Source organism: Vombatus ursinus, unplaced genomic scaffold, assembly GCF_900497805.2.
Source record: "Vombatus ursinus unplaced genomic scaffold, bare-nosed wombat genome assembly UNPS02014847.1, whole genome shotgun sequence".
Taxonomy (NCBI): Eukaryota; Metazoa; Chordata; class Mammalia; order Diprotodontia; family Vombatidae; genus Vombatus; species Vombatus ursinus.
The window spans coordinates 4,754,945-4,769,446 of record NW_020954625.1 but is presented as its reverse complement, the minus strand read 5'-3'; the positions used below and the strand labels follow the sequence as shown (position 1 = coordinate 4,769,446).

The 14,502-nt window shown below is 45.1% G+C and overlaps 1 protein-coding gene across 1 annotated transcript in view; it reads left to right on the top strand.

The window, feature by feature from the left end:
* The window catches only part of COL13A1 (collagen type XIII alpha 1 chain), a 212,940-nt gene that overhangs the window by 183,552 nt on the left and 14,886 nt on the right, over window positions 1–14,502 (top strand). Inside the window, exons 33-37 of the mRNA XM_027840607.1 lie at window positions 1,405–1,431; window positions 2,940–3,020; window positions 7,226–7,261; window positions 11,033–11,086; window positions 13,986–14,039. Of these exons, the coding sequence (XP_027696408.1) occupies window positions 1,405–1,431; window positions 2,940–3,020; window positions 7,226–7,261; window positions 11,033–11,086; window positions 13,986–14,039 (252 nt within the window). The remainder of the gene's footprint in view (window positions 1–1,404; window positions 1,432–2,939; window positions 3,021–7,225; window positions 7,262–11,032; window positions 11,087–13,985; window positions 14,040–14,502) is intronic.

Here is a 14,502-nt window from a genome sequence, read left to right as displayed (position 1 = left end):
AGGAAAGGAAAGGAAAGGAAAGGAAAGGAAAGGAAAGGAAAGGAAAGAGAAGGGAGGGAGGAAGAGAGAGAAAGAAAAATAAAGAGAAAAAAGAGACAGGGAAGGAAGAAAGGAGGGAGAGAAAGGAAGAAATGGGAGGAAGAAAAGGAAGAAAGTGAAGATGAGATAGTGTAGTCCAGCCATGGTGGACAGCCCATACAAAAACAAAGAGATGGGAGAAGGAGCATATCATGAACCATGAGAAGGCCAGTTTGGCTAGACTGTAGACATGCAAGGGAAAGTAAAGGTTGAAAAAGGAGGTTGAGGCCAGCTTGTGAGGGGCTTTAAGAGCTGAACAGAGAAGCTTATATTTGATGCTAGAGGCAACAGGAAACCAGAGGAATATGTTGAGTGAGAGAAGGACATGATTATACTTAACACTTTCAGAAAGTCAATTTGGCATCTTTGTGAAGAGTGAGTGAATTGTAGGAAGGAGACTAGCTGTAGGCTGAGGAGACCAATGAAGACTATTACAACAGTCTAAGGTCCTGAACCAGGGAGCTGTCTGTGAGAAGACAAAAAGGGATGAATGGAAGAGATACTGTGGAGGCAGAAGCAACAAGATGTGGCACCGGATTGGTTATGTGTGGGTGAGGAGTTAAGGTAAGAGGGAGGAGTAAGGGACAGTGCTTGGTGATCTGCAAAGAACTTCACAAACCACTTGATCCTCATGGGTAGGGGGATGAGCAGGTATTATCATCTTTATGAGGAAGCCAAGGTTCAGATATAAAGAAATAGTAATTACTGACAGTCACATGGTTCAGCAAAATGAACCAAGGACTTTACATCTCATTTGGGCCTCACAGCAGCCCTGTGTTATTTCATTATCCACACTTAGCAATGAGGAATTTGTGTCCCAGAGAGATTAAGGGGCTTGGATGTGGCTAGTAAGCAGCAGGACCAAGATTCAGACCCAGGTTTTCTGGTTCCAAATCCAGTGTTCCTTCCACTCTCCCATGGCTGCCTGCCAATGAGTGACATCCTTCCTTCTTCCCACTTCCAATCCAGAGCCCCATGTGCCAGCAAACTCTACCCAGTGTCATCTCACCCACACTATCATGGTAGGCAATCATCGCTTCAAATGATAACACCCATGGACAAAGTGATATATTCTTCTTCTCAGCATGGCTGAGTGCAAATGGTTCCACATCCCCAGGGCCCCATACCAGTCCAGAATAGCCTGCACGATGGGATTGTGCAGCTGGCAATGGCCACCCAGATGGTGACCATGGACAAGGCCATCCCATCCAAAGCCTTTGGAGCTCTATCATGGCTGGGCTGCAGGATGCACTACCTCATGGGCAAGGGATGGCTGGCCTACCAGAAATGCAGTTTTAATGGTCTATATTTCTCTTCCAAATGCAGGGTCTCCAAGGTGTTCCTGGACCAAAGGTAAGATAGGTATTCTACCTCTCACCTAACAGGCCATAGCGGGGAAAGAAAGGGGAAAAGGAGGGGACTTAGAGGCATGGCTGACCAGCAGCCTCCCTTTATCTCCTAGTGCATCTAAGGAATAAAAATAGTTGCAACAGATAGGTGGAAATGGTCTCAGCAGAGAGGAAGTCCTGTGCTCCATAAGCACCAATTGATGCTGCCTTGTGATTGCTGATGTCTCTGAATTTCTACTTATTTATCTACCCACCCATTCCTTTCACTTTAATGGACATATATTAAGCACCTACTCTATGCAAGGCACCATGTCAGGCACTAGGAAAACAAAAATCCAAATCAAACTTTTCACCCAAGGAACTTACAATCTCATGGGGGAGGAGGAGGAGGAGATATGGATGCAAACAGCTATGATGCAAGGGAAAAGAAGGGATCCAGGTAAAGGGTGATGGGAAACTTGAGAGACATCACTTTCACCTGGGGGAGCTCAAGGAAGGCTTCATGGCACAGGTCACACCTGAGTTAGGTCTTGAGGAAAGGGAAAGACTTCAACAAATATAGTTGGAGTGAGTCCATACCAGATGTGGGAGATGGTGTTAGGAAAAGCACCAAGTCAGGAGAAGACTATCTCTAGTCAGAAGATAAATTCTGTCTCTTACCTGTGCGGGCATGGGCAAGTCATCTAACCTCCCTAGGCCTCTGTTTCCTCAACTAGATAACGAGAGGGTTAGAGATGGTTTCTGAGGTTCCTTCTAGCTCTCCAATCCTATAATCCCTACCTTCCTATCAAAAGCATCTCCATCCTTCACTCACACTAAAGTGTCAATGATTGCAGCTTTGAGGCTAACAATCGATTCTGGCCATCCAATGTAATAATGTCACCTTTGGAGATATTTCCACTTTGATAAGGATCACAGCTATGGCAGGAGGTTGAAGCATATTGTAACCATGTCAGGTCCCAAATCCTCCTCAGTTAATACACACACACACACACACACACACACACACACACACACACACATACACAATCCAGGGAAACTCAAAACTTCAAGGAAATGAGAAATAGCTGGCTCTTACCAAATGACTGAGAACTCCTGTGGCCAAGAAATAAAGCACTGATCATAGACTTTAAAGCATCATTTGCATTGCTTTTTTATTTGCACAGTCCCTGGCACATGGTAGGCCCTTGATAAATGCTTATGTATTGATTAAGTAACCAACATGGAAAGGATTATTTTGAAGCATCATCGTGCCCTATCATGTCTCCTACTCTGTCTGCACAAAAAACCATCTACTCTATCTCTGTGGCTCCCATGCTCTGTAAGCCTGAATACCCGTTCTGGTCATCCATCTTATCTAATGATGGAAGAGACCACAAAATGCTTCCAGGGATGCAGAGGTTGTAACAAAACTAGGGATCAGGCACCCTTCCCACCAGTCCACAATCCCAAGATGTGTTGTCTAATGGAGCAACATGTCATGATTCCCTCCTAAATGTGTTTTTCTTTCAGGGGGAAGCTGGACTTGATGGAATGAAAGGAGAGAAGGGTGTCCAGGGAGAAAAAGGAGACCGAGGTCCATTGGGATTGCCTGTAAGTGTCTGGGAACTAGGAAGGGCATTTTAAGTGATGTTTGATCCTGAAGAGTACAGGTTACCAGGCTGGGCTATCCTGTGGGAGATGGGAAGTTAGGAGAGAAATGTGACTCACATAACCTGTACTTGCATTCCAGCTGTGGAAAATGGCCACCACACATTATAGATACAGTGCTTTCATCACAATGATCCCATGAGATGGGAAGTGCAAATCTTTTACAGAAGAGAAAACTGAGGTTCAGAATTTCACCAAGGGCCACCTAGGTAGTGCCAGAGTAGAAATTCAAACCCAAATCTCCTTACTTCAAATCCAGTGGGATGGATTCCTTCTACTCAATAAATACTGCCTGTCCAGAAGGTCTTAGTAATGCAGAATGCAAGCTTTGAACCCAATTTTCCAGCTCTGGAGGGCCTGAAAGTATATTGACCCTGTGAAAAGAAAGTGACCTGAAAGAATCCCTTGTCTCCTAGTCATATGTTAACTTTTAATCATCCTTAAAGCCCAGAATATATCACAGGATCACAGAGTTGGAAGGGATCTCAGATGAGGTCATCTAGTCCAACCCACACCTGAACAGGAATTCACTCTTCCATGTCCCCAGTATAGGTCAGAAATAGGATTTGAACCCAGGTCCTTCTGACTCAGGCCATCCATTCCTCTATGCTGCTTGTCTTTTTTGTGACCATGCCTGGCACAGTATAAAAACTTAATATGTGCTTTAATCTCTCTATCTATAAGTGATTATCCAGTTCCCATTTGAAGACCTCCAGTAATGCGAAACTCACAACCTACTGAGTCAACCATTGTATTTTACAACAGCTCAGCCTGGTAGCAACATGACTGCCCATAGTCCCACAACCAAGGTTCCACGTTTGGGGTAGTCCTTATTTAGTGTAAAGTAATCTTTGAACAGCTGTCCTTAGAAGCAAACATAGGGAGCTCTCTAAGGCAAGGACACTTCCATACTTTTTCCCACCTCTACATCAACCACCAGCACAAAATTTTAAAGTTTTTGACCCATCCATCCCATGTTACTCAGGCTGTCCAGATAAATAGTTTTCAGGACATTCTTGTCATGAAGGCCCATGAAGTTGAGGATCAAAGAGCAGATGGAAGCCATAGCACTTAGAAAATATCAACATCTAGCAAGTGTGAAAGGACTGGAGTGGATTTAGCCTTTGTGCCCCACTGTCCTACCTGGTCGCCTAAGAACCAATCCACATTGATTATTCTAGCTCTGCCATTCCCAACTATTGTGACATTAAGTGTATCATTTCTGCTCTCTGGGCCTCAGTTTCCCCATTTCTATGGTCTTCTCCAGCACTCAAGGGGAACTCTGTCACAGACTTCCCAATGCATTGATCTCAGTCTTACAATTCAGCCCTGGTGAGTCAGGGCTGATATTTGGATATTTTTCTTCTTTTAAAGGTTGGTGAAGTACTCCCAGAGTTCCCATCTAGTCCACTATTGTCCTTTTAAAGAGGCTTAGAGAGGGAAGGGTCTTGTCTAGATCACATGGCCAGTAAAATACTTTCAATTCCTAATCTGGTACTGTCCCATGACCTTCTCAGACTGATCCCCTTCCAAGAACTCATCCTTCATGGTACTAATTCCTCTATCCCCCATTTCAAACCCCGTTCCAAGTTCCCTGACTAAGAATCCAGCAAGAAAAACACTGCTACCTAATTACAAGACCAGGAACTCTCTCTATGTTTTTCTAGAGCTTGAGAGATTTCATTTGTATAATTACAACTAAACTGTAAAAGCAAAAGGCAGAATTACTCTCCTGCTAATACATCAAATGTAGAACTAGTCAAGTATCTAATTATTCTAATAATCTGCACAAAGCTAATAACTAGCAAATATTTTCCACTGTTGTAAGTTGTCTACCAAATGATTAATCTAGCCAGTTCTTGTGATTGAAATCGCCATGATAATAGTTCACATTGAAAGTTTACAAAGCAACACTGTGAGGGAGGGAATCTAAGCATTATTACCTCCACATCATGGATGGGGAAATTGAGGCTCCGAAGGATAAGTTTCTTCTTAGGGTCACAAAGTGAATGAGTGTCTCAGAACTAGAATTTGAAATCAGATCTCTCTTTACTCCAAACCTCACAAGTCTGTCTGCTTTGACATGCTACCTCTCTACCCTTTGAAAAGTCAGATATTAGAAAACAACAAAAATTCTCTTTGGCAGTCAGTTGAATAAAAACTGAAAAAATCTCACCATTTCTGAATACATCTCCAAATACCCAGTTATTTCATATCACATGGACAAAACATCTGGATATTTCACTGACTCTTTGTGTTCAGCCTTTACATGGGTTTTTGGTGCCATGTAGACGTGCCATTTTTCCAAGGAGGTCACACGGAGTTTTATAGTGTTTTCTCCAAGGAAATGGCCATTCAGGGACTGTCTCAGGGCTACTTCATCTCCAGACAGATCAGTAAGTCAGTCCTTCATAGAAGGCATCTTATTATGCTGTAAGGATAAAGATAAGAAAGGCTAATCTTAGTACAATGCCTTTTTAAGTCATGTCTATACCTCCTCACTCCTGGACCTGGCCAGTCATTCCTCCCTGAAATCTGCTTTTTGGAAACACCTTACCTTTCAAACCTGGGAGGTAAATAGATCATATGGTCAGAGATTTGGGGCTGTGGGAGACCTCTGAGATCATCTTGGCTAACTCCCTCCTTTTACAGTTAAGGAAACTGAGGCTCAATTAAGTTGCCTATGGTCCCACAGGTAATATCAGAGGCAGGATTCAAACCCAGGTCCTCTGACTCCAAATCCCCTCCATTGCCTTATCATTGGACTCTGGGGAGAGAATGACACCCAGATAACCTCATGGCTCAGTCCAGATAAGAGTCCTCTTATAGTGCTGATTGCCATCTCTACCGAAAACAGAAATTGACCCATTGCTTCCTCCGTTTTCAAGACTTCAAGCGTTCAATTCCAGGAATCCCTTCAACATTTTAGATCATTCTAAATGGAAAGAGAGCCACTTGCCTGGTGTGATCTGAGGGTGTTAGAATGTCACTGCCCCAATTTTAGGCATCACCTCTAACTTGGGTGCTACAATGGCAGGAATTCCACCATTCTGGATTCATTCAATTGGCTTAAACATTTACCCTTCCCTGTGATCCTCTAAGAAAACAAAAATCACTCCCAAAGGTGAGAACACATTGAGCCCAGTACCATATTGCTTCAAGGATCAATGATGTCATCAACGTCATCTCCCTCCCAACCTTGTCCATGACTTAATAGACAGGCTTAACGAGTTATTATTTAGACCAGAATTGTAATCACATTGGTTTAGAGAACTCCCAGAGGAGGAAGCTCCCTCTACCAATTCAGATCGCCACCTGCCCTACAACTTTTAGATTTAGGGAATATCCTGGGAACACTGAGAAGACTTGTCCAGGGTCACACAGCCAGTGGATATCAGAGGCAGGGCTGGAATCCAGGTCTTCCTGACATGGAGACCTGCACACTCACTCTCTCTCACTCTCTCTCTTCTCTCTCTCCCCCCCCTTTTTTTTTTGGCCCTAGGCCAGGGCTTTCTCTCCCTCTGTCTTCAGCTGGCCAGGGACATGTCTCACAGTGGTGACCATGACTTCCCTACCCGACCCTTCCCTTGAAAATATCATAGATTTAGAGACAGAAGGACCCTCTCATTTTACAGAAGAAGAAAGTGAGGCTTGTGACTTGCCCAAGGTCACATAGCTAGTTAGTGACACAAACAGGACTCGAACCCAAGCCCTCTGAGTCCACAATCCATCATTCTCTCCACTCTAGCACACTGCTTGGTAGCGTGAAAGTAATGGGGGATTCAGAGACTGGAGGGAAAGGGGTGGAGTTCTGGAAGGAGGGAAAGAGTGAATAAGAAGGGAGGTGGAAAGGGCCTGGACGACCACGTTGGCCTCCTTCCCATACTCCCTGCAGAGAGCCCTGCCTGGTCAGCCCACACTGCATCCAGTGTCTCCATGTCGTTGTTGATTTCCGTGTCCGTATCATCACCTGTCCTCGAGAGCTTATTTTCCCGTTTTGTTTGATTACAAGCGTTATGTTTGTCCAAAGTCATTGCTTCACTCACTTCTTTCCTCCCCATGTCCTTTTTTCTCCTTCCCCCTCCCCACCCCAACACCTTCCCGTTCCTCCCTGCCTTCTTTTTGTTAAACCCTTCCCTTCTGTCCAGGGTGCTTCAGGTTTGGACGGCAGGCCTGGGCCACCGGTGAGTCTTGTTTCTCCATTATCTCACCTCCCTCCTCCCCACCCCCCCAGCCTGTGATTTGTCCTGTCTGTCCCACTGTAGCCTTGTTTATACTGTGAGTCGCTACGTTTTCCCACCACCACCATTAAGGAATCGGTTGAGCTTAATTTGAAATCATTATCATTATTTCTTCTGGGTCAAATGGTTCATATAATTATTGAATATAAGAGAAGAAAGCTCAGAACATAGAACATGAAATGTTGAAGGGGGAGGGCCTTAAGAACATAGAACATAGGATGGCAGAACTGGAAGGGACCTTGTTTTCCAATGTCAGAGTTGAAAGAGATCTTAGAACATAGGATATCAGAATTGGAAGAACACAGAATATTAGAACTGGAGGGTTCTCTAGAACATGAAATGTCAGAGTTGGAAGGAACCTTAGAATAGAGAACACAGAATGTCATAGATGGGTAAGCTCTTAGAATGTAAAACACGGAATGTCACAATGCAAAACATCTTTAAAAATCATCCCTTTTAACCTCCTCGTTTACAGAGCAGAAAGGCAAGGCCCAGAGAAGTAAAATTTTTTATTTGTTTCCTAAGACTTTTTCCTAATACCACATTGTGATGGAACTGCTTCTAGGCTCTATAATCCTGAACTGGAATTTGTTAATCATTCTGTCTCAAAGTGTGGCTGACTCCAGCCTAAATATTCCCATCAACTATCCTGGGTTCAGGATGATCAGATATGGATTTGCCAACTGCACATGGTTGATTTTGAAGCAGATTTTGAAGGTCAATGCCTTCACAATACCTCCCCCCACCCCCAGCTACCTTACTTACTGAAGCGTATCGGGGACATCCTCTGCATGTCCCCATTATACTATTTACCCAGTCCTCATGCTATGAGCCGTGTTCATCTCACTCTTGCTCATAGCAGTCTTGTTAATAGTCATTAGCAATTACCAGTCTGTCACCTTAGGTGTGAAGGGCTTGGATGTATTGTTTGCCTCCTTTTTTCATTGAGACCCACTTTCAAATACCTCCTGGTTTACCTTTGATGACCCCTCACCAGCAGAATACACATTAGCCTATAGATGACTCGTAGCCAAAGAACAATTTTAAGAACAAACTTCATTAGGAAATTTATAACAACAACCAAAAAAATCTTCCCAGAATGTCAAAGCCGGAAAGATCCTTAGAAGGGAGAGCATTTCCAAGATGAAAAGGGACCAGAGAACATGGAATATCAGAGCAAGAAGGATCCTTGGAACAGAGGACTGAATGTCAGAGGCAAAAGAGACCTTGGAACATAGGAAGTGTGAGTTGGAAGAGGCCTTAGAGTTCAGCTCGTTTTGCAGAGAAAGTCCAAGGTCACAATGCAAAATGGCAGATAGCCAGATCTCTGTCTCTGTTCTCTCCCCTCCCCCAAGACAATTATATTCTATTGTATTTAAATACAAAAGTGGTCTTCCTGCCCACTCCCACTAGCACTCGCCCTTGGAACTGCATCTCCAAGTGTAGCAAGTGGTGGCCTCTCTCCATGTTCCTCAGAACCAACCAAAAGGCTGGGGGGTTGAGAATGTGATTAGCGTCTAGGGGCCAGAGAAACAGGGTTTCTTCTCTGTGCTAAGCTATTGATCCCAGCAGGGGATGGAACACAGGTCCGGGTCTTCATTTGTCCTAAATTTTTAACTGAGAATGCTAATTGATTGGACAACTCAAAAACCAACCCACAGACACCCATGCTCACAGAAAGGAGATCCTTCTAAGTCAGATCTACAAACACTGAGTCTAGTTTAGCTTTGGTCTGGAGAACAGAGACTTTTGAAATGCCAACTGTTGAATTCTGAACTCTACCTAGTGGAAGGCTCAGTTGGTAATAGGGAGCTTTGATGATGCTTTAACGGTCTCCAGGCAGTACTGTCTCCAAGCCCAGCCCAGCCCAGCCCAATTCTGCTGTTTCTGAGCCAGAATAATTATAAGGACTTCTCAGCTCAATTAATGAGGTTAATAACTCCCATCTCCATAGAGCTCGCCCCACGACACCCTTGGGAATTAGGCAGCGCAAGTCTTATTATTTTCAGCAGATAAATGAGGAAACCAAATTTCAGGGAGGTGACTTGCCCAGGATCACCTAGACCGTGAATTGTAGTGAAGCAGGGATTCAATCCCAGAGCTTCTGGCTCTAGGGCCAGCCACCACACTAGCTGCCCTATCATGCTTGCTTTTATAGGTTTTGAAAAGAGATAGTGAGAGGACCAGCTTAACTCCCCTGAGAATGGGAGGTCAACAATTAACACAGGATCATAGATCGAGAACCAGGAATCACACAGTCAGTCAACAAGCATTTATTAAATTAATTATTTTAAAAAAGCATTTATTAAGCACTTACTATGTGCCAGACACTGTGCTAACCACAGGTGATACAAAGAAAGGTGAAAACAGGTTCCTGCTCTTGAGGAGTTCACAGCTTAATGAAGGAGGCAGCATTATATAAATTGGTCCATACAAGATATAGATACACACACACACACACACACACACACACACACACAGAGTCCCAAAAGTCTTCGTGCAGTTTTAATCTTTAATAGCACAAAAATGCACTAAGACTTTGGGGACATCCTGTGTATGTATATATGCACATAGGTGTATGATATATGTGTGTATGCATATATGGAGAAGGAGGAAGGTAGCTACAAGAAAACTTACCAATCAATCAAGTATTCATTAGCACCTACTATGCACCTTGTACTACACATTTTTTTGTACTTAAGGTACAGATACAAAGAATGAAGCAATCCCCATTCACAAGGAGACTCCATTCCAGTGGGGAAGACAAGTACATCTAAGATATCTACAGCATGAACAGGAAGTAAACAAATACAAACCTGGGCAGGAAGTGGCTTGGAGGGAGGGCCCTAGCAAGGGGGAATCAGGAGAGGCTTTCTGTGGAAGGTGGCTCCTGACCCGCATCTTAAAGGAAGGGGGAGACGGGTGAGGTGGAGGTAAAGAGGAAGGGCATTCCAGGCATGGCGGGTGGTCAGCACAAAGGCAGGAGAGGGAACGCTGTGAGGGAGGAACAGGCTTACCCAGGTTGGCAGCATCAGGCACAGGTGTCTTGGTCCCAGACCTTGCATCCCTTCTACTGAAGGAATGGCTTAGAGACCTTCGCAAGACCTGTTGTGGTGACCATGGATGCCCCCAGGTGAAAGGGAAAGGCCCACACTTCCCAGAGGATGAAGGGCTGAGGTTGGGGGTTGGTCTAGGGGGCCAGGGTTCTCAGGGAAGTAGAATCAGTGGAACCCTCTTCTGCCTGCTTCTCTGTGTGTGTGCATCTTGCCTTCGTCCCCATGGCATGGAGACCTACCCACCCGCCTGCATGATACTCGGCCTACTAGCCTGGGGTCCCTTCTCATCTCCGGAGGCTCTGGTGACTCTCAAATGCTTTCAGAAAATGAGCCGTTCTCCTCCTCCTGTTTTCAGCTTGGCTGGCTTGGCTGGCTTGGCTGTGAGGCAAAAGAGTTCGATTCTGCAGAACTGGGAGATTGAAACCAGCAGTCCGGTCCCTCCCCCAAGCCCAAATGGGGCTGGACTGCAGCTGCATAACCATCCCTGACCTTGGCCTTGCCAACCCTGAAAACTGTCGGCAAATAAACGAAGCCTCGGCTCCCCGGATTTTCTTCCACAACCGCTGTGGTTTTGCCTGCAGGAGTCAGTTGTGCCTTAAAGAGATTTGCCCAGATCACCAGGGCCATGATCGCCCCCTCTTTTTTTCAAACCCCACAGGGTACTCCAGGACCAGTTGGGGTTCCCGGCCCAGCAGGACCAAAAGGGGAAAGGGTGAGTGTACCCGCTCAGCCAAGCTGTGCCAGCCAAATCTGGGCAGTGGGATGGATGGAGGGTGCCAGGATTTAAAGCTGGAAGGGGCCTCAGAATCAGCCAATCTACAAGTATCTACTAAGCACCCATTACTCGCCAGGCACTTTGATAGAAACAATCTAGGATAATCCCTTCATTCTCCAGAAGGCAGCCTAAAGGAGTTTACTAACTGCCCAGGTCACACAGCCAGCAACAGAAACAACAATAATAACTCCTGTTTATATAGTAGTTTGAGGTTTACAAAGTGCTTCACTCACCAAAACTTTGCACAGTAGGTATCATCCGCCTTATTATGTCCATTTTACACAAGAAAAAGTGACATGCTGGTAACTGTTAGTGTCAGGATTTGAACCAAGGTCCCCATTCCAAATTTTGCACTCTGTATGCTGCCAAGAGAAGTTCTGGGTGTTGCTTCTTAGTTTGGGTCTCCAGATGGGGCTTGCCTTGACAACCCTCAAGCTGCCTCCATTAGTCGAGGGATAAGCTCCTATTCCCTCATCCCCAGCCACCACTTAAACCCAAGCAGAGCAACGGCAGAGTCACACTCCCCTTGTCGCCAGTGTTGGAACGAGGTAACAATTGGATGCTGATGAACATCAAAGACAGTCCTGAAAGGGGAAAGAAACAACCTGGAGGCAACGCGCAGCTTTAGGGAGGATGGAGGGGATATCAGACAGTCCCACCAAGGATGCCTCACCGGTGCTAGAGTGTTGACTGTTGATTCATGTAATCATGAGCCCTCGCTGGTAAAGCTCCCTCCTCCCTTCCTCATCAGTGACTCCCAATGTCACCTCAATTTGCCAGACTCAAGGAATAGATGCTGATGCTGGTGAAATAATGATAACAATCCATATCTTCATGATGATTTAACATTTACAAAGCACGTTTTCCACCACAATCCTTTGAGTTTCAGGTATTATTAGCCCGATCTTGAAGTCTTGCATCTGACATAGCCTGGCTGTGTGACCCTGGGCAGGTCACTTAACCTCAATGCTCCAGACCAGTAATGTCAATCTCAGATAGAAACAGGTGCCACTAAACCAGACAGAAGGATCCACCCCTGCAATCCACAGATTGACTTTGAAAATCACCTATTAACATCATGTTTTATTGTCTTTTTACTTATCTTGTTCAATATTTCCCTATTGCATTTTAATCTGGTTGGGGTCATACTCGGGAGGGTTGTGGGTCAGCCACCCATGGGTTCAATACGCTCTCCAAGTCTAAAACCTGCAGAAGAAGGTGCTGATCTGCATTGGTGACAGGAGCTTCCTCCTTGGCAATTTCCCTGTACCAAAAAAATCCCAGGTTCTCTCCCTGTCTTAAAGCTAGGAATTTGCTAAGAATCTGAACCCAGATTCCTGACTCTAAATCCAGTGCTCTTTCCCTACTATGGTGATGGCTTCTGTGACCCCGAAGCCATCGAGTGATATCTGAAACCATCCCCTCCCATCCTCACCCCATTCTTGATAACTGTAACCCATCCTTGCCTCCAGCTCCCACCATATCTTTGCTTTTTTGTACCTTATCATGTGAGGGCTAGTCAGACACTTACTAGATGTCAGACTTTGGGCAAATTATTTACTGTCTCAGCCTGTTTCCTCATCTGTGAAATAAAAATAGTACTATCACCTGCCCCACAAGGTTCTTGTGAGAGTCCAATGAGATGGAAAGTGTCTACAAACCTTTTCTTCTTCTACTCCCTCTCTGCCTACCCCTTTTTTTTCTCCCCAGCTGGGGCCAACTAGTCAGTAGGGAAGATCTCTTGTACCTATGTTGTGTGTCTCAGTCCAGTGAGACTTTACAGGATGTCTTCTGGTTGCCTACCTTCCCTCCCTGTCCTGGAGGTTGTGGTTGGCACCATAGAAGCACCTAACCCCTAGCACCTTGGGGCATTGGGGAGACAAATGGGAAAGAGCCACTGGTTTTAAAGTCTGAAGACCTGAGCTTAAATTCTGGTTCTGATACCTATGAGCCATGTGACCTGGCACAAGTCATTTAACTTGAGATACCAATAAGCCACAGTTCCTGACCTTAGGGAGATCACATTACCTTAAGCAATAAGGCACAAGGCTAGATAACCAGATTGCACAATATTAAAGCATCTTCCTCATATGTAAAATGGGCTAATCATGTTGTACTAACTCATAGGTGCAGGTCTATGGGGCAGGCCCAATGTAAAGTACCATAACAATGTAAGCTACTGTTATTTTACTATTATGTTGTTGGAAGTTAGATGATAATGCCCCAATCATTCACATTTATGTGATCATTTAAGGTTTGCAAAGTACTTTACATATGTGATCTCATTTGATTCTTACACCATCCCTCTAAGGTAGGTGCTATTATCATTATAGATGAGGAAACCGAGGCAGAGAGAGGTTAAGTAACTTGCCCAGGGGCACACAGCTAGTGTCTCAGATGGAATTCAAATGCAAGTCATCCCAACTCTATCCACCAAGAGTCCACTACTCTAGCTGTCAAACCAGGCTATATCCAATTATGTTGGATCGTGGTGATGAGGGAACAGCTGGCTATCTGAGCTGGTCAGCAGAGAGGACCTTCATGGAAGAATCTTGGCTCTGTTGCTTACTAGCCGTGTGATCTTGGGCAAATCTCTTCTCCTTGATGGGGGAGGGTAAATTGAATGATCTTTAAGGTCACGTCCAATTCCAAATCTCATGGTCCCAGGTTAGACAAGCCAAACTTCAAAGGACCCATGGTAGATCTGAATGGGGAGAAACACGATGGTTCTGTCCAACATTACATTCACCATCAGATGGTTTTCTCTGTGTGTCAGGGGACATGAATCACCTAGTCAAGCAGGATCACATGTTGCTTTGTTCTCTGTCTCTTTCAGGGCAGCAAAGGAGACCCAGGGATCACAGGACCAATGGGAGCCGCTGGGCTTCCTGTAAGTTTTCCCTCACCCTCACATTGTTATCGGAGGCTGAGGATGCTCTTGATCACCCAGGGGTGTTCTCTCCAGCTGCTCTTGCAGAAATCACAAGTGAAGACATTGAACTTGGTAGGGGGAGGGGCAGGGTAGAACACGAAGGGAAAGCTCCAAGAGCAAAGGAATGGCTTTGGCTCCCAAGCCAATGAGGTCTTCAGAGTTGGCCAACATGGACTGGGTACCCAGTTATTGCATAACGCTGTAGCAGAGAAATAAATAGCCTCATCTCGGCATCCATAGTACCCATACTCATTGGATTATAGAATTCAGACCTAGAAAGGAGCTCAGAGAGCATCCACTCTAACTGCCTCATAATGAGGAAACCTAGTCCCAGAGATGTTGAGTTTCCCAAGGACACACAGGTAACAAATCGTGGAGTTAGAATTTGAACCCGTGCTCTGACTCTAACTCTTCTCTACAC